The sequence below is a fragment of the Myxine glutinosa genome, chromosome 13 (assembly GCF_964187855.1).
Source record: "Myxine glutinosa chromosome 13, kmMyxGlut1.1, whole genome shotgun sequence".
NCBI classification, from domain to species: Eukaryota; Metazoa; Chordata; class Myxini; order Myxiniformes; family Myxinidae; genus Myxine; species Myxine glutinosa.
The window spans coordinates 44625777-44651529 of NC_136273.1; the positions used below are offsets into that span (position 1 = coordinate 44625777).

General features: G+C 45.4%; 1 protein-coding gene across 1 annotated transcript in view; it reads left to right on the top strand.

Annotated features, from left to right (window-relative positions):
* Positions 1 to 25753, top strand: part of LOC137438890 (uncharacterized) — a gene marked incomplete in the record, with an annotated part of 494558 nt that overhangs the window by 46957 nt on the left and 421848 nt on the right. The window contains 2 exon segments of the mRNA XM_068134344.2: positions 20499 to 20627; positions 21065 to 21262. Coding sequence (XP_067990445.2) covers positions 20499 to 20627; positions 21065 to 21262 — 327 coding nt within the window.

The window sequence follows — 25753 nt, forward strand, 5'->3', positions numbered from 1 at the left end:
CCGCGAACGCCGCGTCCATCTGCTCGGTCCAGGTAACGTCACCTTTGCCCGGCTTCCCTCGGAGGGCTTCGTGCAAGGGGCGCAGGAGCTGGGCGATGCGGGGCAGGAACCGATGGTAAAAGTTTACCATGCCCAGGAACTCCTGGAGCCCCTTGATCGTGCGGGGGTGCGGAAACCCCTTCACCGCCTCCACCTTGGCCGGTAGGGGGATGGCCCCGTGCCTGGTGACGCGGTGCCCCAAAAAGTCGATGTTCGGCGACGCCGAACTGGCACTTGGCGGGGTTCACGATGAGGCCATGCTGGCCCAGGCGTTCGAAGAGCGTGCGGAGATGGTGTAGGTGCTCTTCGCGGGACGCGCTGGCGACGAGGATGTCGTCCAGGTAGACGTACACAAAATCCAAGTCGCGCAAGACGCTGTCCATTAGTCGCTGGAATGCCTGAGCCGCATTCTTTAAACCGAAGGGCATCCGAAGAAATTCGAAAAGTCCGAATGGCGTGATGACCGCCGTCTTCGGGACGTCCTCCGGCCTGACGGGGACCTGATGGTAGCTGCGTATGAGGTCCACCTTTGAAAAGAAGGACATGCCCGCCAACCGGGCGGAGAAGTCCTGAATGTGGGGGACGGTGTAGCGGTCGGGGGTGGTGGCGTCGTTGAGGCGCCGGTAGTCCCCGCACGGTCGCCATCCCCCGCCGGGCTTTGGCACGATGTGGAGCGGCGATGCCCAAGCACTCTCGGAGCGCCGCACGATGCCGAGCCGCTCCAGCATAGCGAACTCAGCTTTAGCTACCGCGAGCTTCGTCGGCTCGAGGCGGCGTGCCCGGGCGTAGACCGGTGGCCCGGCGGTGGGGATGTGGTGTTCCACCCCGTGCTTGACGGCCCCCGCCGAGAAGGTGGGCCGCTTGAGGGCCGGGAAGCCGGCGAGGAGGCGGGTGAATTCGTCCGCTGCCGGAAGCGTACAGAACAACCTGGCCGGAACCGAACCGCTCAGCAAGCCGTTCGGCGAGCCGCTCGCCGAGCCGCTCCGGGAGCTGCTCAATGAGGCGGGCAGCGCGTAAGCGAGCGAGCTGAATGTCTCGGCCTGGACAAGCCTTCTGTGCTTTACGTCCACCAACAGGCCATTGGCACAGAGGAAGTACGCGCCAAGCAGTGCCATAGGCACGTCGGCAGTGACGAACGACCACCGGAAAACCTGCCCTCCGAACCGCAGAGAAAGGCAGCGTTTTCCGTATGTGCGAATGGATGTACCGTTGGCAGCAAGCAGCGCGGGGCCCCGGCCCACGGTCTGCTTGTCGGACGTACCGGCGGGAACAACACTCACCTGCGCTCCCGTGTCGCACAGGTAACGGCGCCCGGATAAGGTGTCAGTTATGTACAGTAGGCTGTTTGAACGGCCGGCGCTCAGTGCCACTACCGAGGGCCGGCCCGGGCGTTTCCCTACCTGCCGAATGAGCACGGCGGGCGACATTGCCGAGCCTCGTGGCCGAACTGGGCGTGGAAAAAACACCAGGTTGGCGGCGGAGGCCGCGGTTTTCTCCGCGGCGGCGGTGGTGGGCGGGGCGTGGTGGCGGCCACGAGGTGTGCATCAGCATCAGCCACGAGGTGTGCATCAGCCTCGGGATGCGCGACGGCCGCGCCAAAACTCACCTGCGTGTCCAAAGCCGTGAAGAACTTGTCGGCCTCGGCAGCGAGAGCTCGGGGTTCCGTCGTCGCAGAACCGGCCAACGCGTGGCGTACTCGTGCCGGCAGCTAGCGTCTAAATAACGCCCGGAATAGAGCATTCGGGGTTTCGTCGCCCATCAGCGACAGCATATGGTCCATGCGGACCGACAGTCGCGTGTCACCGAGCTCGGGGAGGTCCAGGAGGCGGTCGGCCCGTGCGTCCACCGTGAGGCCGAACGTGGCGAGGAGGAGACGCTTGATCGCCTCGTACCTGCCGTCGGCCGGGGGGTTCCTCAGGACCGACACGACGCGGGCGGCCGTGCCGGGCCCGAGGGAGGTGACCACGTGGCAGTACATGGTCTCGTCCACCGTGATGCCTCGAAGTCGGAACTGGGCTTCTGCCTGCCGGAACCAAACTTCAGCTTGAGCCTCCCAGAACTCGGGGAGTTTGATTGTGACCGCGTTGGTTGCCATTGCTGTGGCGGGTTCGGGTGGTCAGCGACGGCTGACCAGAACGTCGGAGGGTCACCAATGAAGCACGGTGCTACGCGCGCTACTTGTTTAGCAAGGAGGAAGCGGAGAACGCGGTAAGTTGAAAGAGTCTTTATTCAAGAGCTCCACTGCAGCACTGGAGCGCTCCGGGCTGCACGGCGCACGCCTGGTGTATATCCCGCGGCCACGCCTACTCCTCGGGCGTGGCCGCCGCCCACTTGGTGCGCGGAATGATGCCATCACGCCAGTGAGCTTTCGTGTCCGCCACATATGCAAAGGTGGGCGGTCCGCTTCGAAAGTCCGCTTATCCGCTTATCCGCTGCAGCGGACTAACGTTTTCGAAGCGGATAAGCGAATCGGAACAACCCCCGGAAACCGAAGCGGATAAGCGTAAGCGGACTACCGAAAAATTAAAGCGCATCGCGATTCGCCAAATCAGCTGTTAGCCTGAGCCGTTACTCTAGAATTGTGAATATTTATTTAAGTGAATAATAACTGAAAACTGAATATTTTATTGGACGCTAGAGCGGCAATAACGTCAAGATGGAGAGATTTCTGACTCTCCAGCCCAGCGGCAGTGCCAGGGACAGGCACACGAGCGACGCAAACCAGCAGTCCCAGCACCCCAGCCCGGCTCGAGCAGTACGGACTACCTGTTCGCCATGGAGGAGGGGCAGCAGGAGGAGAACCTCGAGGAGAAGATCAGGGAAGAGGTCAACAACTGGTCGAGGAAGCCGCTGAGGGGGAACCCGGGGCTCTCGCCCAATCTCTTCCCGCTCGAGTTCCCTGATGCTTGGGTAACTATTTCTCAGGCATAACACGCCGCTCCCGAGCTCTGCCTCGGTCGAGCGCGTGTTCAGCTACGGGTCGGACATCCTCAGGCCTAAGAGGTCGGCCCTGGCTGCACCGAACTTCGAGGCCCTCGTCTTCATGAAGGGCAACCTCCAAATCCTCAAGAAGGCCCACGAGGTGGAGGAGGAAGACGAGGACTAGTCAACAGACTGCTAGTCTGTTGACTAGTAGACTCTCTTGTCAAAGAAAGGACGGGCAAATTGATTTTTCTTTAATGTAACTTGCATATATTAAAATTATATTTAAATTAACTGTAGAGTAGAGTCGAGTCGAGTGGAAAACTTTATTTCAATAAATTTTGAATAAATTTTATTTAAATAAAAATGTATATTTTTGATCTTAAAAGCTTTGTTTGTCTTTGTAGTAGTTAGAAATGGCTATTTAGGCTTAAAAAGCATTAAATTCCCTTTAGAAACGTCAAAAATCGCTTTAAAAACGTCGAAGCGCTTTAAAAAAATCGAATCGAAGCGGATAAGCGGATAAGCGGTAAGCGGACTAAGATTTTCGGCCGCTGAAGCGGATAAGCGAATCGGACTACACGGGCTGGCGGAGCGGATAAGCGGTAAGCGGACTTAACATTTTCCGAATCGCGCCCACCTTTACACATATGTATGTATGTATGTATGTATGTATGTATGTATGTATGTCCCCTCAAACATACACCAATCAGAGCTGAGGATCTGGTAACATGACAGGGGTGATGTTATGTCATGACGTCAATACGACGGCTGACTCCACACACCGCCATTTTGATTCCTATGCTGTTCAGGCCGGAGCATATATATCGTTGAATTTGTCATGTATCACAATCTGCATGCTCTACCTTCACGTTTTTCATTCAGTGTGAAACACAAACAAACACGTGAAACAGATGAAGTAAAACACGTGAAAATAAGGATCTTTTATAACACTCGATTGTTATCGTGGCTGTGGCTGTGGTTGTTGTTGTTTGTGTGTTTTTTATGTGTAGTTTTATATATTTTAATATTGCTTCACAAAATTTCACGACTATAATTTTGTATGCTCGTTTCGTGTCCTTCTCAAGGGTTTCTACTGTCGTTGAATAATAAATGTTTCCGTTCAAACTCCTCTGTGAATAAACCATTTTTTAGCGCTTCTTCCTCTTCTTCAAACTCGCAGTATGCCAGACTGAGAAATGGTAAGTTCGTGATTAAACAAACTATTTTTTAGGGCGTAGATGTTTGGTTCCTGTGTTTACATCGTTTGTCTCTCCGTATGTATGTTTGTCCCCCACATATTTATCCTACATATGGGGTGAGTTTTATAGCCGACGATTACGCTTCTGAAAGGTAGAATGTAATGCCACTTGGCTTTGCCAGTTTTGTTTCGTTCAACACCCTTTCGGGAACGTTCATCTATTACGTCATATACCTGTCTGGGGCAAATTATCACATTTGATGATTGGGGGGGAACTGAAATTATAACAATAGGTGATGACAGATGATATATGACAGAGTGGGCAGGGCTTGGGGGGGGGGGGGGAGTGGTGGTGAGGGGGAAGGGGTGTATGCCCCCCCATATCATATATAATTAAAACTTTGATTAAGGGCTCTTCAGGCATTGATGCATTTCTTATGATGCCACCAACCACCCTAAGCCTGGTGTTGGCTTCACGGTTAGGGTGGAGGGCTTGGGATCCTAGGGTCCTGAGTTCGAATCCTGGTCAGCTGTTGAATTAACACCAGGTGGGGTCGATTCGGCCTGTCATCTCTCCAAGGTCGACAAAATGAGTACCAACTCACTGGGTCCTCTCCCAACGAGGTTGGTGGCACGATTTGCACTCCGGCCGCTGTCCGTAACACACAGTGGTGTGTGTCGGGATGGTGCTGAGGTCACTTTGATAGTGTTGATAAACTGACCAACATATATAATAAACCAGGGTCTCAATGCAAGCTCTTCACTTCCATGGTGAAAGACAGCTTAGAGACTTGGAGTACTTCAAAATAATTTAATACAGTATTTACATTATTTGCCAATGGTTGCCAATCCTAGGGGTGAATCCTAGGGGATTTGCCAATCTCAGCCAATGGAGTATCTTCTCTTCTAGACTTGGTTATGACAAACTTCCCTGCTAATGTCTGCTGCTCTTCTTCTGCTCCAATCGGTTCTTCTGATCATGTGCTTGTCAAAGTGGACATCTCTCTGGCCATTCTCAGAGAGCCTCCTCAGCGTCGTCGAGTCTGGCATTTCACTCAGGCCGACTGGGACGGTCTTCAAGCAGCCATCAATCGTCTGGATTGGTCTCCCATCTCCACTGCCGCTGACATCAATTCTTCCTGGGAATTCTTCCAAAGCAAACTGATCTCTCTCATGCACAGATTTATCCCATCTCGCCTTCAATTGTCTTACCCTTCCTCCCGTCCATGGTACACTGAATCTTGTGGTGAGGCAGTTGCCCTGAAACAACTTGCCTTTGCCTCTTGGAAGGCTAATCCAACTGAAGGAAATCTCAGTTCCTTCCACCAAGCTCGGAACAAGTGTGTGTCTACCCTCAGGAGTGCCAGGAAGCACTATCTCTCCTCACTCAAGAATGAACTCTCAAACCTGTCTCCTTCCTCCAAATCCTGGTGGCGTCTGGTCAAATCCGTTTCTGGTGTTTGTTCCCCCTCCATCCCCTCCCTTACCTCAAATGGCCACACAGTTGACATCGCACGTGACAAAGCCGAATGCCTCAACTCTGTGTTTGCCTCGAAATCCTTAGTCCCAAACCCATCTCTCTCTGTTCCCTCCTTTCCCAGTCGAACCCAACTGCTCCTGGACTCTGTGTCCTTCTCTCCTGACAAGGTGGAGGAGTTTTTGTCAAACCTCGACTCTGATTCTGCAACTGGACCAGACGGCATCAGCCCACGGGTCCTAAAATCCTGCTCTGCCGCTCTATCTCACCCTCTCTCTGTTCTTTTCACCCTATCTTTTGCTCAAGGTCATCTGCCAGCATCCTGGAAATCAGCTAACATTACCGCTTTACACAAAAAAGGTGCAAAAACAGATCCTTGCAACTACAGACCAATCAGCCTGCTCCCAATTATCAGCAAAGTCATGGAATCCATCATTGCTTCGGATATGAAATCTTTCCTCTTCTCCAATGGCTTGATCTCTGATCATCAATTTGGTTTCAGACCAGGTCACTCTACTCTGGACATGCTGCTTCTGCTGTCTCAACAATGGATGGAGGTCCTCAATGCCAAACAGGAAATCAGAGCTGTCTCCCTTGACATATCAAGAGCCTTTGATACGGTCTGGCACCCAGCTCTGCTCACCAAACTCTCCTCCTATGGTATCCATGGAAATCTCCATGCATGGCTTGCGGACTTCCTCTCTGGTCGTAGTCAACGTGTGGCCCTGAATGGATTTCTCTCATCTCCCCTTCCTGTTCAGGCTGGAGTTCCCCAAGGAAGTGTGCTGGGCCCTGTGCTTTTTCTGGTCTTTATCAATGATCTCTCTGACTCTCTGGAAAATCCTCTCTATCTCTTTGCTGATGACTCCACTCTCTGCCGCTCCATTCCTCTTCCCTCAGATCGGCAGTCTGCAGCCTCCTCACTCTCTGAAGACCTGGACAAAATCACAGACTGGTCAAACAAGTGGAACATGTCTTTCAATCCTGCCAAATCTCACTCTCTTACTATGTCTCTCCGAAAAGATCGACTGGACAACCCTCCCATCTACTTTCTCAACAATCCTCTCCAAGAAGTTCTGTCACTCAAGCTTTTGGGTCTCACTATCTGCCATGATCTTTCTTGGGAAAACCACATTTCCAAGCTGGCCTCCAAAGCCAGTCGCCGACTGGGCATCCTCCGTCGTGCGAAGTCCTTCCTCGGCACACCTGAGCTCCTCACCACATACAAGGCTTTCATCCGCAGCTCTATGGAATACTGTTCTCCCCTATGGGCTGGTGCTCCTGCCTCACACCTGGCTCGGCTTCACGCTGTTGAATCCAAAGCTTTCAAAATCATTGGAATCTCCCGCGATGAAGCTATCTCTGAGGGCCTTTCACTCACTCACCGCAGGCAGGTAGGTGGTCTTTCTGTCTTCTACCGACTCCTCTCCGGCCTTGCTCCCCCAGCTCTCTCTGTGCTCTGTCCCCCAAATATTCCTACAGGTCGCACAAGATCTGCCAGCAACCCTCTGATGGTTAAACTGCCGAAATCTCGGCTCTCTGCTCACCTTCACTCTTTCATTCCTCTTTTCTCCCGCCTGTGGAACAAACTCCCACACTCCCTTCAATCCCTCTCCTCCCTCCAGGTCTTTAAAACAGCTGTTCACCACCATCTCTTATCTTCCCCCATCCATAACCTTGATCTTTTCTACCCCCACTAATTCACCCCAGATCCACCTTGTTTGAAATTCCAACTTATTTCCTGGAAATCCTGGCAGTGTCCATATGTTTATACCTCTCCCACCCCCCCCCCCCTTCACATGCCTCCCCCCCTTCACATGCCTCCCCCCCAAAGCCCTCTCCCTCCCACAGATCTCTCGATGTCTCCATGTCTCTCGGTCCCTGCTCTCAAATGTTGTGTTTGTGTCCTTCCCCCTCTCTCCCCATCTTGTCTACCGCTCCCGATGTTATTTGTTTTATGTGTCTGTTTGTCTTTCTGTGTGATTAATGTTCGCTCTTTCACGAGCCTCGATCTTGTATACAAAAAAAAAAAAAAAAAACAAAAAAAAAAAAAAAAAAAAAAAAAAAAAAAAAAAAAAAAAAAAAAAATGGTATCTCCACCCAGGTTAGACTATCCTTTTCAAATAAAGAATTAAACAAGCCTGGCTATGCCGCTGTTAGACTTTCGGTCTTGCTTTTTGAGGGAAGGGGATCATGTCAAGACGTGTTTTTTTTTAATACAAAAGTTGATCACCAAAGGGCTTTGAAGGTTATTGTTGTCTTATTTTTTATTTATTTTCAGCAGCTCGAAGCTGCATTACATATCACTCCATCCAAGGGCCTGCAGTGTAATTCTAGCACGATTTGCACAATACATTTGATGTGTATACGAGCTCAGTGAACCACAGTAGCTAATGAAATTGATGAAAAATCATGTTGAACAAAGATCTCGAATACGAATTCATATGGTACATTCGATACGTATCGCCATACATATCAATTAATACCTCTTATGCACGATACTGCACATTATGCCCCGATTGCCATTGTTACTAAGATTTCTGCGCAGGCATGGCGATGCATTGTGGGACGATCGCCTTATTTCAAATGTCCCGTCCCGTAGTAAGTGTAAAAAAAAATATATATATAAGGGTAAATTTTAAAGTGTTCGTTTCGGTTAAACCGCTCTCGTTTTGAAATTTTGTTTCACTCTCGTGCATCTGTCTGGCTCACACCCATTTTCTCTGGCATTCCAAGGTGTTTCGGAGATGCGATGTTATTGTCATGATTGCACCTTTGACGACATTCCAATGAAGCCACCAGAGCATGTTTCCAATTTTTCTGTCAACTGGTCTCTGCTTACATCAAGGCAAGCTCTCTCTCCGATGGCGATTATCTCACATTAAGCTGGCTTTCTGCCACTGGGAGCTCGGCTTCACCATGCCATGTCGGCTAGTGAGCCAAGCTTTTCCTCATTTACAGGCTCTCTGGACTGACATGATGCCCGGGGTGCAAGTTTTTTTTTTGTTTACTTCTATGGAAAGTTTGATGGGAAGGTTTTCTAATATTTCTTGCATAATTCCATCATTTTAGGAAATTGGAGTTTGAAGAAGAGTCATTTTGAGCAATTAATTTACCAACCTCGCTGACACTTTGTATGTCCCTCTGATGTCACAAGATCCTTTATAGCTGTAAAAAACTAGCTCTTTCAACATACATTTGAACTCATTGGCTCTCTCGGTACTTTTGCTTGTTTTTTTGGTTACTCCCACCTCCCCAGAGCTGGCAGATGAGCATAGAGTTAGTGCACTTGCCATTGAGCTCTCTGGGTTTCATCCCCAACTTGATAAACGGTCACTCTGGTGCTTCACAGGCTGGGTGTTACATCCATGAGCATGTTGTCGCAGTCTGATAAGCTGGTTATCCAGTCCACTCACGTTTGCTTTTGGGCATTAAAGGTCCCGCAGTGTTTTTTGCAAGAGTATGCCAGTGTGTGTCTTCACCGTGGCAATATTCCAAATCCCTGCCCTAATATGTTGTCTGTGACCTTGACTTGGGTTATTAGACTCATATGCAGCCATTATTATTTGGAACTCGTTATGGCTTAGTTTGCACATTGCATATGATAGATGAAGGCTGGAGTCCATTTTGGAGATAATTGTTTGTGCCCCTCTTGGATGTCTCACTGCAGCTCGGACAATTTGGCTATACAAGTTTACTGTTTCTCAAATAGTCGACTGATCCATCTGCAAATTCTTCCTTAATATCCCATGTTGTCTTTTCGAAAGATGTGGGCCAATGGTGGATAACTGTGGGCCAACTTAATATCCCATGTGTGCTGGTACCCAAGCCGACTCCTTGTTTCTGCTCCACACCTGCTTTCTCGGCCCACCTCCTCCACTGGTTGGTGCATATCGGGAATTATGCACTGGTCGATGTATAAAAATGCACTTGTTGATAAATGGTCTTTTCACAACCTTTGTGAGGACTGATGTATGAATTAAGCAAATTTGCCCGAAAACGTTTGCTTAAAATGAACACATTTGGGGATTTTTGTAAAATCAAAGCAAACTGCTGTCAATTGTAGTTCTGGATCAGAAACTGAGATTTAATTTGACGAACGGAATTCCGTGACCTATATAACCCTTGGCAATCGGAGCAGACATTTCTGTGTGTTTGGTACATGAGAGGGTAAAACCATGAAATATAATACGTTCATGGCTAATTTCCCATCTCTCTGATGTGACTGCCCAGATATTTCCATCTTGATGTTTGAATGACCCCTCCATGTTTTTTTGTTGCTACTGTTTGTTGTTGATCGTTGTGTTATTATCTTTGGTAAAAGAGGTTTCAGGATTTGCTCGCTCCCTCAAAAGTCACGTGGACATTAACTCGAGTAGATTTCTGTAGGTTGGTTGGATTGTGCAAATCAATCTTACGTAATGTAAATTTATTGCCCAGTGCCTGTCTTGGGTCATGATCCATGGTAAGTGCAACCCAATGAAACACTTCTTCGAATAACTATCCTGCAACAGTGAGATATCGATGCAGTTTTGGCTCTCATAGCAACAAACTTGTATTGAAGCCTTCTCTGGCACGCAGTGCCTCTACAATGCACTGCAGATGTGCAGCCCCAACACACAGGCCTTGCCTTGTGGCTGTACGCCAGTGCAAAGCGTGTCTGCTTGTTTCAAGGCATGGCAATATATGATAGAGATAGCTTTTATCCAATGCAGGCTAGGTCAAGGGTCGGTAAATGATCGCTTTTTCTCTCGTCGAGCTTCCATATCCGACATTCTGGTGGCCATTGCGTCACTGGCTGTGCAAGAAAACCAGAGGATCATCAATTCCCACTCGATTTGGCCAAAGTTCCTTGCCATATACCACATAGAATGTTGAGATACCTGCAGTGACATTACAGAGATATATTTGTATTTTCTGATCAAAGGTGGACATCTAATTTTGATACAAAGGTGCAGGATTCTATACAAAGGTGTATCAAAGGTGTCGTGGGCTAAGTTCATGCAAGGCCCAAATACTAAACAGAATTTGCCCTGCTTGTTGTGGACTTTTTGAATTGTAATTTTTGGAATTCTGTTGGTGACTTCCTGTCTTGTTTGGTCACTCTTGCTCGGCATGAATGAAGTGCGGGATAAAATTTTGAGACGTGTCAAACCATTTAACACTTGGAATTCTGGATTGATTTTATACTCAGTATTGAGTCTTCCCTACTGTGTGGAATAGACTAAGGTACGATATCTTGTCTAGCTTTTGGAACTTCTAGGCTACTTCCTCTCCCACACTGGTAATGCTACACCTCCTCATCCAGCACTGGGAATGCTGGTCCTACTTGTTACTTTTCACTCGTTGATTCACTGTTTGCCAGGCCATGTGCTGCCAAGAAAAGGCCAAAGCAGCTGCTGAAATGGAGCCAGATACTTTCCCTGCATGTGCCCCATATCTGTAGAATCCACATCCGAACATGAAATAGTGATGGCTTTTCCTGACATATGCCACTGATCACCAAGGAAAGCTTTCCTTTCCTTAACCCTTCCGACGAGGATATTATCCGTTCAAAGATTCCAAGCATCCTCTCTTGTACTTTTCTGTGATTTATTTTTCTCCTTACTGAGCAACAACTTGGAGCCTTGTTTGTTTCCTTGGCTTGCTTGCCATGCGCTTTCTTTATCCATTTACCATTTTTACCCTGCGCTTGCGAAGTGAAAAGTAGGGTTAGGCATTCGGTTGCATACGGGCGTACAAGTTGCATACATACGTGCGTGTCTGCATTTTAAAAATTAATTTTCTCGGCAAATTTTACAATAGGGGCGCCTCCGCCTGTATACTTTTTATTCATTATTTATGACATCAAAGGTCACGTGGTGACGAAAAACCTGACACCTATATATCTTCGAAACCACTCAACGGAAAAAATTAAAACATGGCTTTTTGTCAAGTACTCCCCATTGGGAATAAGATATGTCAATGATGATTTCATCTGTGTATTCATTATCCCTGGACTAATCCCTGGTGTTGGGCTAGCGGCTAGGGTGCCGGCTTAGGATCCTAGGATCCTGGGTTCGAATCCCGGTCAATCGCTGAATTAACGCCAGGGGGGTTGACTCAGCCTGTCATCCTTCCGAGGTCGGCAAATTGAGTACCAGTTCACTGGTAATTCCCTGCTTGTCGTTAAAGGCGGCAAAAAGGGTTGGCGTCAGGAAGGGCATCCGGCCGTAAAACATTGCTTCAAAAAGGGGACCGAAAAACAACAACAACCACAGTTCCCGAAAAAGGCCAACCCCCGCTTGCGGGGAAAAAAATGGCCTCTAAAGGTGGTTTTTTTTTTTTTGGTTTTTATTCATTATGATGTCATTCGATAAGTATAATGCTTGATCCGATCAGTATGATTTTTTTTTCTCTGCAACTCTTAGTCCAATAGATACAAAATTTTCACTATAGGAGCGCCTCCTCCTGTATAATTTTTTAATGATGATAATTATGACATCATATATCACGTGATGCAGGCCCCATCTTTGAAAAACCGAAAAACATTGCACTTCTATATCTCTGAAACCACTCCACGGAAGAAATTGAAACATGGCTCATTGTAAAGAACTCTGCATGGGGAATAAGTGCTGTTAACGATGACGTCATTGGCACTGGCATTCAGAGGGTTAATTTCTTCAGGGCAAACATGGAACTGGCTCTATAATGCTGCTTAAAGGCCGGCACTGCTCACATGACTATCACCAAATAGGAATGCAATCTGACTATTAATTACTCCACTCGCGAAGTGAAAAGCAGGGTTAGGCATTTGGTTTTGTACGTGTGGCGTGTCTGCATTTTTAAAATTCATTTTCTCAGCAACCGTTGGTGCGATTGACACGGAATTTTATCATAGGAGCGCTTCCGCCTGTATAATTTTTATTCATAATTTTGACGTCATAGGTCACGTGGTATGGACGCCATCTTGGAAAAACGTTACACCTCCATCTCCCAAACCACTCAATGGAAAAAGTTGAAACGAGGATCATTCTCAAGTACTCCCCATGGGGAATAATATAGGTTGATGATGATGTCATTGGCGCCTTCATTATGACCTCATAATTTGACAAGTACAACACTTGATCAGTATGAAAATAATTTTTCCTCTGCAACTGTTAGTCTGATGGACACAAAATTTGTACTATATGAGCTCCGCTGCCTGTAGAATTTTGTAATAATTATGATGGCATAGGTCAGGTGGTACAGGCACCATCTTGGAAAAATTGCACCTCAATATCTCCAAAACCGCTCCATGGGAAAAATTTGAAACCTGGCTCATTTAAAAGAACTCCACATGGGGAATAGGTGTTGTTGACGATGACATTAACATCGTTATGAAAAAAGTTGATTTTTTTTTTTGTGATCTTTATATTGTTGCTATGTCGTGTCTAAGCCTTTGTAGCTATGTGAAAAGTAATATTGAATGATCCCTGACCCCATTCCTTAGACGGTGTAGATAAGTGTTTTAGGTCCCCACAAAAAAAATAGAAAAACTAGAACGGCACTCAGTAGAGAGCATACCTCCGCCAAGTGAACAGTTTACGTTTTGTATCCCAGAGTAGACCAGAAAATCACAATACAGAATCACATTTAATCAAAATCATTAATCTGGTGGTGAAAAGGCTGCATTCCAGTGGATTGGGAATTGAGTACCCTCGTCCCTCTATACAAGGGGAAAGGTGACCCTCTGGACTGTGGCTCGTATCGAGCGATAAAGTTATTGGAGCATGGAATGAAGGTATTGGAAAGGGTGTTGGAGAGGAGGATAATGAAGAAATTGAAGATTGACAAAATGCAGTTTGGATTTATGCCAGGAAGAGGAACGACAGATGCGCTTTTCATTGTGAGGCAGTTGCAGGAGAAGTACATGGAGAAGAGGAAGAAGTTGTTTCTTGGGTTTGTTGATCTGGAGAAAGCATTCGATAGGGTTCCACGTGAAGTAGTGACATGGGCATTGAGGAAGTTAGGAGTGGAGGAATGGTTGATCAGAGTAGTGATGGCAATGTACAAAAGAGCATGCACAGCTGTAAGGACGAAGGACGGGAACAGTGGTGAGTTTGAGGTGAAGGTGGGAGTGCATCAGGGGTCGGTACTAAGTCCACTACTATTTGTAGCTGTGATGGAGGTGCTGGCTCAGACCGTAAAGGAGGGTTTACCGTGGGAGTTGTTGTATGCAGATGATCTGGTGTTGATTGCGGAAAGTATGGATGGACTGAAGGAAAAGATGAACAAGTGGAAGGAAAGTATCGAGACAAAAGGTCTGAAGGTGAATATAGGAAAGACGAAGGTGATGGCAAGTGGTAAAGCATGTGGTGAGGTGGAAAGAACTGGGAAGTGGCCGTGTGTTGTGTGCAGGAAGGGTCGGAGTGAATTCCATTCAATGTGCAATGTGCGCTGAGTGGGTTCATCAAAAATGTAGTGGTTTGAGAGGGTCATTAACCAATGTGGCAGCTACATTCAAGTGTAAGGTGTGCACAGAGGGAGCTGCAGATGGAGGAAATGTTGAGTTGGATCTTGGAGACGGCGTGAAGCTGGAAGGTGTGAAAACATTTTGTTACCTAGGAGACATGCTGAATGGAGAAGGTGGATCAGTCTCAGCAATGGTTGCTGGAGTGAGATGTGCATGGAAGAAGTTTCGGGAACTGAGTGGCATGCTGACGAGGAGGGGAGTGTCGTTGAAGCTGAAGGGAAAGGTGTATGGTGCATGTGTGAGAAGTGTTATGATTTATTGGAGCGAAACATGGGTAATGAACGTAGAGGAGCAACGAAGGCTGGAAAGGGTGGAAATACGAATGGTTCGGTGTATGTGTGGAGTATCGTTGAGAGAGAGGCAGACAAATGATGAATTGCGAAAGATGATGCGAATAGTGCCTGTGATGGATGCTGTGAAGAGAAACAGGTTGAGATGGTTTGGTCATGTGTTGAGGAAGGATGAAAGTGACTGGTTGAGAAGAGTGATGGAAATGAATGTAGAAGGAAGTAGAGGAAGGGGAAGACCGAGAAAGACTTGGCTAAAGATGGTCGAAGATGAAATGCGGGCAAGGGGGTTAACAAGGGGAGATGCAGAAAATAGGGCAAAATGGAGAAGATTGTCATGGGGACCGCAAGGCTAACCCCCCGCTCTTGCAGGGAAAATGGCCTTTAAAATGCCTGTTGTTGTATTTAATCAAAATCATCTGTCCACAGCTTTTTGAGATATCGTGCTTTGTATCGTTTTTGGCCTTGTCTCCCAATGGTGAAGAATCACTTAAAAATTATACTGGCTGGATCCGGATCTTCACCAAATTCGAATCAATTTGTTCTTGTCAAACACACAACCTGTCCACCAATTTTCGACCAAATTCGTCCATAACATTTTGAGATATCCGGATATATGTTGTTTTTAGCCTCATCACTCAATGGTGAAGAATCGCTTAAAAAATTCTAGCAGCCGGATCCGAATGCAGATCTTCACCAAAATAAAATCATTTCGGCCTTGTCACATACACTACCTTTCTGCCAAATTTCGTCCGAATCTGTTCACAACATTTTGAGATATCTTGTTCACAGACAAGCAAACAGACTGACATACAGACAGACAAACATGGGTGAAAACATAACCTCCACCCACCTTTGGTGGCGAAGCTAAAAATACAATTTTTTATTTCTTCAAAATGCCAACAGGATTAGAACAGCACCGGGCAATGCCAGGTAACCCTGCTCGTAATTTATAAATTGCACACTATGCAGTATCACTGTATTATTTAATTTAAATATTTCTTATTAATATTGAAAGGCGTTTATTCATCACCGCCATGGCTATCAAAGCCATCACTGCAGTCCTAAAATTCATCTTTATTGACCCTTAAATGACCAATATGAGACTTGTAATAGCTATCTGGTTGAGCACACACCTGTTTCATCGATGCATAATCTTTTGTATACAGCACTAAGAAATGTGTTTCTTTGCTTCCACAAGTTGCAAACATCGATAGTTATTGAAACAAAACTGTTGGAAAATGGGAAAAATAATTGTAGGTAAATGACAAATAACGTGTTAGTATCGTATTTGTACATATGCTGCACCTGTAACCCCCTCCCACACACCTCTGTATATCCACTACTCCCATTATACACAAGCATACATGACTTTGGTGCAGTTAGTGTAATGTTTAAAGTTTTGTTTATTACTCAACAGTTTTGTTAACTCAACTGGACTTTGTCCAGCTGAGTTTTTGTCGACAACCAGTGTCCGTCGTCCGTCGTCTGTCTGTCGTCTGTCTGTCTGTCTGTCGTCTGTAAACAATTCGACGTCTGCGCTCTAAAAGTCACAAACATTGATTAAATTTGATGAAACTTGTTATGCAGCATCTTTAGGACATAAACTAGTTTGGGATTGCATTTGGGCATTGCACACCCAAAAATGGGCGCGGCAGGGCGGCCATATTGAAAATCAATTTTTGTCATATATTTTTAGCAAATATAAACTATATATTTTGTGGTTCTATTATGCATATTCTAACCATATTGATATAGACCAGTTGAGTTCAGGTTACCTGGAACCTCTCTAGTTTTATTACAGTGTTTAATTAAATTCATAAATTTCTTGATTCAACATCCTCAAACAAATGGATCGGTCGTGGTGGACCCATCGCTGGGCCCCCAATATCCCTGGACCTGACCACCTGTAATTTTTGTTGTGGGGTTCATTAGTGCTGTACCCGAACCAATTCCAGAAGTATCGAGTCCGAGTTGAGCCGGGTTTAGCTGTCAACTCGGAAAGGAACTCGGATATTTTACTGTCACATGAAATGAAATAATTGCAGTATTTTTTGCAATTGTGTGCAGTAGAAATGTGTATTAGTATATGAATCACATGTGCTATAGAATGGTCATGATGTTTCTCATTGTGAGTTTCAAAGCAAAATGTTTTGTAATCGGGCACTGTAATGGTGCATTGCAGCTTAGACACCACAGCTACCAATACCGTACGTGTAATATCGAAACTATTTCCCCCCAATTGCCATACATCGCTGGCTTAGAAAAGCCGACTCAATGTAAATCCTTTTCAGAGGATATTCTGGTTTTGGACCGCTCAACACTCATTACTTTCACCATCTTGCTGGCTAAGAACCTCCGAATCGGATTAAGGGCCTTTTTTTGCCGATACTGGGTTCAATTGGAATGCTGGCAGATAATTGGGTAGTGTGCCGAGCACCTCACCTTGCCGAGGTCCTAATCCAAGATGGAACCCGAGCAGAGGTTCTTATCTGGCAAGACCCAGTGAATAACTCAAAAAACAGATGTACCGGTGGTGAATATATGGCATGTATTTTAAAAGGGTGGGGAAGAGAAAATGTGAACAAACAATTGTAGTACAATATCATGCAGCTAATGCGTGCAGGAACAGTTGTTGTAATCGATGATTATGCAACCTGATGCACTGCAAACTTATCCAACTGCCGAGCCAATACGGGACCTGGCTAATCTTTTTGCCAAAGTTACCGAGCCGGATCCAAACCGAGTTTTTGGTACAGAATCACAGGCCGAGGCTTTATCATGGACGGAGTTGATGTGACGTGGCCACAGTTCTTAGATGATCTACGAGATTGCATCACCAATGCTGTTCAGGGCATATCCCACGCAATCTGTGTAAAAGTTATTGACAATTCCTGTGTGTCTGTAAGTGAGCCCCAGACGAGTAGTAGAGACGAGTAGAGCCCCAGACACATGCACTCGCACACGCAGATGCACACGCACACACACACCAATTACAATAACCTCTTCAATTATAAACACAGCAAAGAGATAAATGTATAAAACCAGCAAGTTCAAATCCATGTTTTGTTGTTCTCCTCCTCTTCCATTTTTAAGGGGTGAAGTCCAATGGCACCAAGCTCCTGTCCTGTCTTAAGCACGACACTCCTTCACTCTGTCCTCGGGCAACTCTCTCCACCCTCCAACCACCCCAACCTTACTGATATCCCTCTTTGCACAATCCTCCATCTCAACCACAGTCTACCTCTTTTCCTCCTACCTTTTTCCCTCAACCTATCTGCTCTCTTTGCCATTCTCTCTTCCCCCATCCACAACCAGCCCCTCTCAGCCGGCGTATCACCAATCTCCCCGTCAAGTTCATCTGCACACCAAACTCCTCTCTCGGTGCATCCATTCTCCTTCTATCCACCCTCTTCACTACCGCAATCCTCCTGACCCAGTTGTTCTCGCAAACCTGCAGCCTCTGTTGGTGTCTCTCTCTCTCAGTACCACTGTCTCCAGACAGTAGAGGCCGGCGTGACACACGACATCAGAACCATTCCTTTCAATCTCCTTGAAATATTTATCTCTGCCAATACACCCTCTACTTTCCTCCTCACATTCACACCCACCCGAATCCTCCTCTGCACCTCTGCCTCTGACTTGCCATCCCCGGTCACTGTTTCACGCAGATACTCAAACCTATTTCCTTGTCTGATCTCCTTCCTCTCTAACCTGATATTAATTTCTTTTCTTTTCTGCCCGACTCACATCACCTCGGTATTCTCCATGCTCATTTTTAGCCCATGTTTCTCAAATGCCTCCTTCCACTCCCCCAGTACTTCCCGCATCTCCCGCCCACTCTCCACCACAATAACCAGATTGTCCGCATACAATATCCTCCCCAGAATATATATCATGTTTACCTTCCTGCTTACCAGCTCCATCACCATGATAAACAGGTGTGGGCTGAGAGCATTTCCCTGCCTCAAACCGATGTCACATTGAACTCTTCTAACATCCCAGAAGCAACCAAAATTTTAACTTTCATTCCCTTATACATCCCTTACACCAACCTAACTTATGCTTCTGGCATTCCCATCCATTCCAGTGTCACCATCACCATCTCTCTCGGGACAGTGTCGTAACCATTCTTCAGATCCACAAATTCCAATGCCATTTCACCTTGTACCTACAACCTCTTCTCCACAAGCTGTCTCAGCGTGAACATCCATTCTGTTGTTCCCCGACCCTTTCTAAACCCCTGCTGTTCTCCGATCTCCTCCTCCACACTCTTCAATATCCTCCCATCCAGGACCCTCTCCAGCACCTTCATGGCATGACTAAGGAGTGTAATGCCCCTGCATATCGCCGGATCTTGAACATTCCCCTTCCCCTTCCATATCAGCACAATTAACCCTGTCCACCACTCCACTGGAATCGACCCATCTCTCAGTCGTCCATTCAACAACCTCTTCATCCACCTGACTCCAACTTCTCCCACTGCAATTATCATCTCTGTAGACACCTCATCAATGCCTGGCACCCTTTTTTCTTCTTCTTCAATGCTCTCTGCATTTCCTCTTCTGTAATCTTCACCAACTCTATTTTCCTCTCCACATAACTCAGTAGCTCCAGCTCGCTGTTGTTTCCTTCCTGGTTCAACAGCTCTTTGAAATATCCTTCATACATCTTCAGTACTGCGTCATCCTCTCTGTCACTAGCCTCCCGCCTCCAACCTTAATCACTGCAAGGTGGATGGAGGTTATGTTTTCACCCCTGTCTGTCTGTTTGTGAACAGGATATCTCAAAAGATTGTGGACAGATTCAGACGAAATTTGGTGGAGAGGTTGGGTATGAGACAAGGACGAAATGATTACATTTTGATGAAGATCCGGATCTGATCCAGATGTAGAATTTTTCAATGATTCTTCGCCATTGAGAGATAAGACTGGGAACGATATACTGTATAGCACGATATCTCAAAACGTTGTGGGTGAGTTATGATAAAACTAGGTCTATGAGTTGGGTACGGCACATGAAAAGAACAAGCCGATTCGATTTTGGTTCAGGTTCAAATCCAGATCCGGCCTATCAGTGGGATAGAAGGCGTAAACTGTTTCACCTGATGGAAGTGTGTGCTCTACGGTGTGCCGTTTTATAATAGTTTGACCTTGAGTTCAGTTTCACAATTATGAGTATATAATGAAAGCGAATATGGACTATCCGGAGCCTTTTAGCATTTCTATGTCGCATTTAGCTTATAATGGATCCCACCTGGATCATTATTGGTCTTCAGAAATCGGGGTAATCTGCGTGGTATAGTTTACATCCCTGGTGTTGGGCTAGCGGCTAGGGTGCCGGCTTAGGATCCTAGGATCCTGGGTTTGAATCCCGGTCAATCGCTGAATTAACGCCAGGGGGGTTGACTCAGCCTGTCATCCTTCCGAGGTCGGCAAATTGAGTACCAGTTCACTGGTAATTCCCTGCTTGTCGTTAAAGGCGGCAAAAAGGGTTGGCGTCAGGAAGGGCATCCGGCCGTAAAACATTGCTTCAAAAAGGGGACCGAAAAAACAACAACAACCACAGTTCCCGAAAAAGGCCAACCCCCGCTTGCGGTGAAAAATGGCCTCTAAAAGGTGGTTTTTTAAAATTTTATTTAGCTTATAATGCTGGGATTATTGCTTCAAATCCAATATACATACCATGGTTATTTTGTAAGGTATAAAAGAACACTGATGGCCCCTAATATTTTCTTTATCCATGTGATGCTGTTTCTACAAAACTATTGACCAAGCTATTTATCAGTTTCTAAGACTCATGGAGGAGGTTGTACATGAATCACAATCAGGGGGACATTCGGAGACACCAGCGTAGTAGTGTATCATTCACAAGGACATTGGTAGGCAATTGACTATCAACACATTATATGGGATTCGACTCTAAGATCACATCATCATGGGATAGGAGAAGAATATGCCAAAATAGAGCTTTGTTGGATTTCTGTAAAAATGCATATCAAAGTTTTAATTACTTGGAAAACTTTTAAAAATCTTCCTTCTGCCTTTGTTGTCCCCTCCACAATCTCTCATTTTCCAGGGAGACATCCAACAACTTTTGATCTCGTCAGACCCCAAAGACGCCTTCACCTACTGTCAAAATTTCAGCCCAGATTGTGAGGCCTTTGCAACGCAACAGTCTTGGGAACAGTCAGTCAGCAAGCAACACGTAAGTGTTAACAGTTCCCTGTGACCCCTCCTCAAGACCACTGACATGCAGGCTCCCTGTGACCAAACAATGCTAGGGCCCAGGCTGTGCAGCATTTCCACTGCCTGCTTGATGGATCCTGGTGATTGGGAAAACGTGATTGTGAGTTTATGCTCAGGTACAGATCCCTACTGTTGGAAACCTCAGGGAATGCCTTAATTGGAAGCAATTGACCTCTCCTCTGTAGATGAGCAAGAGCAGCTTTCTACGTGTTGGACCTTCTTGACTTAATTGGTGTTTTTCATATTTTTCCCCAAAAGTGTCAAATGAAACGTATGCAAATCTTATGTACATACATTGTTATAACGGCATTTTGCTCGTTCATCTGTGTTCTCTTGATGGTTTTTGTTGTTCTTAGATATACCTTTCTTCTATCGACACATCCTGTCGTGCGGCAGGTTTTCACGGATCTTGCTCAGGAAGCAGGTGGCTCGGACACCACGCCGACCACCGACGACAAGCCTAAGAGATCTAGGGGCAAAAAAAATCGCAAATCAAAGAGACGAAAAAATAAGAAATCAAGAAAGAACAAGAAGAAGAGGAGGCAGAGACAGCGAGAGCGTGAAGAGGCTGAGGCACTTGTCTTAGGGTCCCAGGTAGAGAGAATCGATCCCCTGATCAAGATCTTCCACACACTACCTGTGGAGATCTGTGATTTATGGATCTTTGTGATCCATTACTTATCTCTTCAGCAGATTGTTAAGTAGTTTTTGTATTGTGGACCTTACATTTGCTGTTGCTGCTGCTGTTGTTATTGGTATTGTTGTTTGTTGCTGTTGTTTTGGTGCTAGCCAAATTATTTTTCATTGTTCTCAAAAGTTTCCACTTGCTGATGACTTATTCTTGATTTTGTGAAAATATGACATCTGGCTTTATAAGGCTTGAATGCAGAGAAAGAGGGAGGTTGGAGGTGAGGGTGGAGGTGAATGGACAGGAGGGTGGAGGGAGGGGGTGTGGGGAGCATGAAAGATACAGCAGCAGATTTTATGGTAGGTTTACCACACAACCAAAAAGAGCTCAAAATGTGTTCAAATCCCATTTTCCGAGGATACCCAGTGGAGGGTCATGTGCTGCTTTTGATTCGGCACATGTGTCCCTTTTATCACCTGGATGTATTTCAATACAAATTTATATCGATTTTATCAATAATTTAATTAATGTGAAGGGGGAAAATGTCTATTGTTGTCCTTTAATAGAAAAAAGCGATTTGAATCATATACGTATGTCATATATGATTCGTATCATACAAGAGGTAGCACGGCAAGATTTGTACACATACCAAATTTGACATTTTATTCTGGTGAACTGCAACCTGCACTGATGCACCTTTTCTATTACGAGGGGCTTTTTTACAGTGATGAGGACATCAGACTATAATCCTGGAGGATGTGGGTTTGAATCTGTCGGAAGGCATCGAGTTTTAGGATATGGATTTTAAGGTTCTGGAACACAAACTAGACTCAACAGACTTACCATATTGCCATCAGGTGGTCAACAAATCCCACCTGGATCATTATTGGTCTTCAGAAATCGGGGTAATCTGCGTGGTATAGTTTACATGTTGTTGGAGACTATCCATTGTGGTTGACTCATTCGGCCCTTTGAGACATTTCCGATAGATACTAAAACTACCTATGAAAAGGTACCACCACCAAAGAACCTCCAACATGAGTAAAAAAAACACACCTTCCCTTCCAAATTATACAAATAAAGATTTACATCAATCCTAGGTACTGGAGCCTGAAAGAGTTGTCCACCGAGAAAGGCAAGCGAGCAATTTGTCGGCTTTTTAGCCATTCTCTCAGAGGATACATCGATTATTATATATATATATATATATATATATATATATATATATATATATATATATATATATATATATATATATATATATATATATATATATATATATATATATATATATATATATGTCCATTGGCGAACCTTGACAGGCTTGGTGAGTGTGATAGTGAGAAACGATAAACAGAGAAGGCCTCCCTCTTTTTTTTCCGCTGTGCAATGAAAGTCCCTGCTGGCCCAAGTTGCTGGTTCATAAAAAGATGCAGGTGGTTGTATGTTAGGCATATATGTTGTGTTTGCATACTAGACAGGTGGAGATTTCAGAAATTCTAAGACCCAGAGGGCATTTTTGGGTACAAACCAGCAGATGATGTTTTTAGTTCAATTAGGCCCTCCTGCTTATGAAAATGGCTGTTCCCAAAAAACCTTATCTTGTTCATACCTGAAAATGACGTATCAAAGATGGTCACCGAAAATCAGATTTTTCCTGGCTAAATAGTCCAAAGCAGTGATTTTTGTCATACTTCAAACATTCAGATTCATGTCATTTCTGCTTAATCGAGCGAAAGTTTATTACATATGAAAACCAGACACTGAAATGCCATTAACGCCACAAAATCTGGGTATGTAATGGAATTTGCATCAACATTGCAAAGACCAAAATACGATGAAACACCATGTAGATTATGAATGAGTTTGATAATGAACTAAGTTTAGGTTTTATGAATTACACTGTTCTCTACCAGGTCAGCATAGAATGCAAGCAGGTTATTGGTCACTTTTCGATCATCTCAATTTAGCAACCAAGTCACAATCCCACCAATCCCGAGCCGGGTGAGTCATCGTATGTGCTGCCACAGTCCTCTAGAAATCTGGTGTGGTTCCTTAAACTTGTATCCCATTTTCGATTGATCCTCATTGATCTCTCATATTCAAGCATGCCATGTGGTTCTCATGGTCTATATACTTGCAATTTAGCTTCGATTTATGACACTTGCAATACATTGTCTGGCATCTGGTTTTGCATTGAAAGTTAGCATTTCCATGCAGCCTTCAGGAATTGGACTGTGGATTATCAAAATGGGAATGTGTCTCCCCTCTTCATGCCGACATCCATTATCAGTCGCATTGGATGTTTAGGTTGTGCCGACATCCATTATCAGTCGCATTGGATGTTTAGGTTCTGCACAGACTGGCCATCCGGGTTTTATATCTTGTACATGGCATTTGAGGATGAAAGCAAGATGAGTCGCTCTGGCAAGCATTTCATCTCCTTCATTAGTGTTTGTTGGAGATGGGTGCTTTCATAATGTCAGGAATCTCCAGTTGATGCTGTTTTCTTGGATGCGATGTTGTCTCGAACACTAACCAAATTTGGTTCCTCTCTGCCATGCTGCAACTAGTGCTCTCTGGAAAGTGTTTTTGCCATCAAATGTCTTATCACTGGTATTAATGTTGTCTGCAGTAAAGTGCACAAACATTCTCTGCTGGATGATATGAGGTGGTACGACTTCTCCACTGATGATGTTCATGGTGCACAGTGTATATTCTGTCAATGCTGTGTTAACTTGTAGTATCTGGTTATAATTGATAATATGGCCAGCATTAGAGAATAGGTTTGACGAGCTTCTTCGATCATGGTTGCTAGTGAAGTGCACAGCCCAAACCAATGTGCTTATGAGTCCACTTCTGCCCTTAACTGACATTGAAAACAACATCGTGCACAATGTTGAGGACTTTGGTTTGCACATTTTCTCCTTCGTCAGGGATGACTTCATCAGACTTCACGAGCTTGGTCAAAGAGTTGTTACAGCCGAAGAAACATGTACGGGCTCTCATGGATTAATTATATTGCATCATCCTCGCTGCACTGAGTCCTGGATGCTCAGGATTGCAGGAAATATCTCTATGGATCTCAAGTGCAAGGTGAAAAGGTGACATGATGTCATCTTCAAACTGGTAGGTAGGCATAGTACTCATGTCATTAGAATCCTCTGATGCCACAATTTTAGCCATTGATATGCACTTGTATTTGTGGGGAGCTTTCTCGCATATGGTTTTCACCATGGTGGAGCGATTTGATGAATTTAACCACATCCTCTATCCATGACTGGAGATTGTTTGGCTACTATACGATGCTGGCATTTCAATTATCACATTTTTCGAAAAGATGCACCACCGGTCCCATTGTGCTTACATTTTGATCACCTGACCCTTTTTGGCTGCATATCAAAAGTCATTGGGGGAGCTAAGTCGATGCAATGTCAGCATGTTGAGTTTCTTTCAGATTTCTAACAACAAAACATTTGAATTTTGTAAGACACCAAAAATGGTTTTTATCCGACGCCACTGTCATATGAACGAGTGTGATCCTAAGTTTCTGGTCATAAGAAGCATTTTGTAGAATCTGATTGTTCAAATTGATGTAGCTAGCAGCAGAGTCTGAGTTTGAATATCAGCCCAGCTACGTATAAATGGTCATCCCGGTGATTCACATTTGAGGCGATTCATCAACGTACATCCCCTTCATTAGTGTTTCCTAAGTCCCGTACATCCCAATTCCTTCTGATGGAAGTTAAACTGAGCGTTTCGTCTGCTGGCATTAGTCGGTGGACATTAAAGATCCCACAGTGTCCTTCCTGAAGAATAGGGAGTTATCACCGGAAGCTTGAACAAATTACAAATGTCTGCTCAACCTATGGAGGCATTGCACCAGCTGCACATGTGTACTCTCAGCAATGATGCAAACCAGCAGGCACATACTTCATTCGAAATGATATTGCCTCAACTTGAATGTTTCAACCGATCTAGTCTTCTTTAACAGTGACTTTTGACAAAAAGAAAGCAAACAGCTTGCTGCGTGCTTCCGTGGCTATTTCTTGGCGTCCGATCATTCAGTGCACTGTTGCCACGTCCAGCGGAGGTCGTTTGTGTTTGTATCCATTGATGCATGCAGTCTTTTGAATTTCCTGCTCTGTGAAATGACTTTAACATCATCGATGCTAAACAATGACACGTGTCAAATCAAGGGACTTCAAGACCTCGAGTCGTAATTGTTTCCACATTCTTGATATCCCTGACGTTTCTCCTGTTTATGGCTGCCTCTCACAGTCTCTTCACACCATACTCGCTTGCTTGGTGAGGCTCTTCATTGCTGTGAGCTTGACAATAATTCACACACCCAGGACCACAGAGACCCAATAGTCTAAAATTCGCTCCGTCCTGATGTCAGATTTTTTTTTCTTTCTTCTATACAACATCGAGGCTCATGTAAGAGCTAACATCAA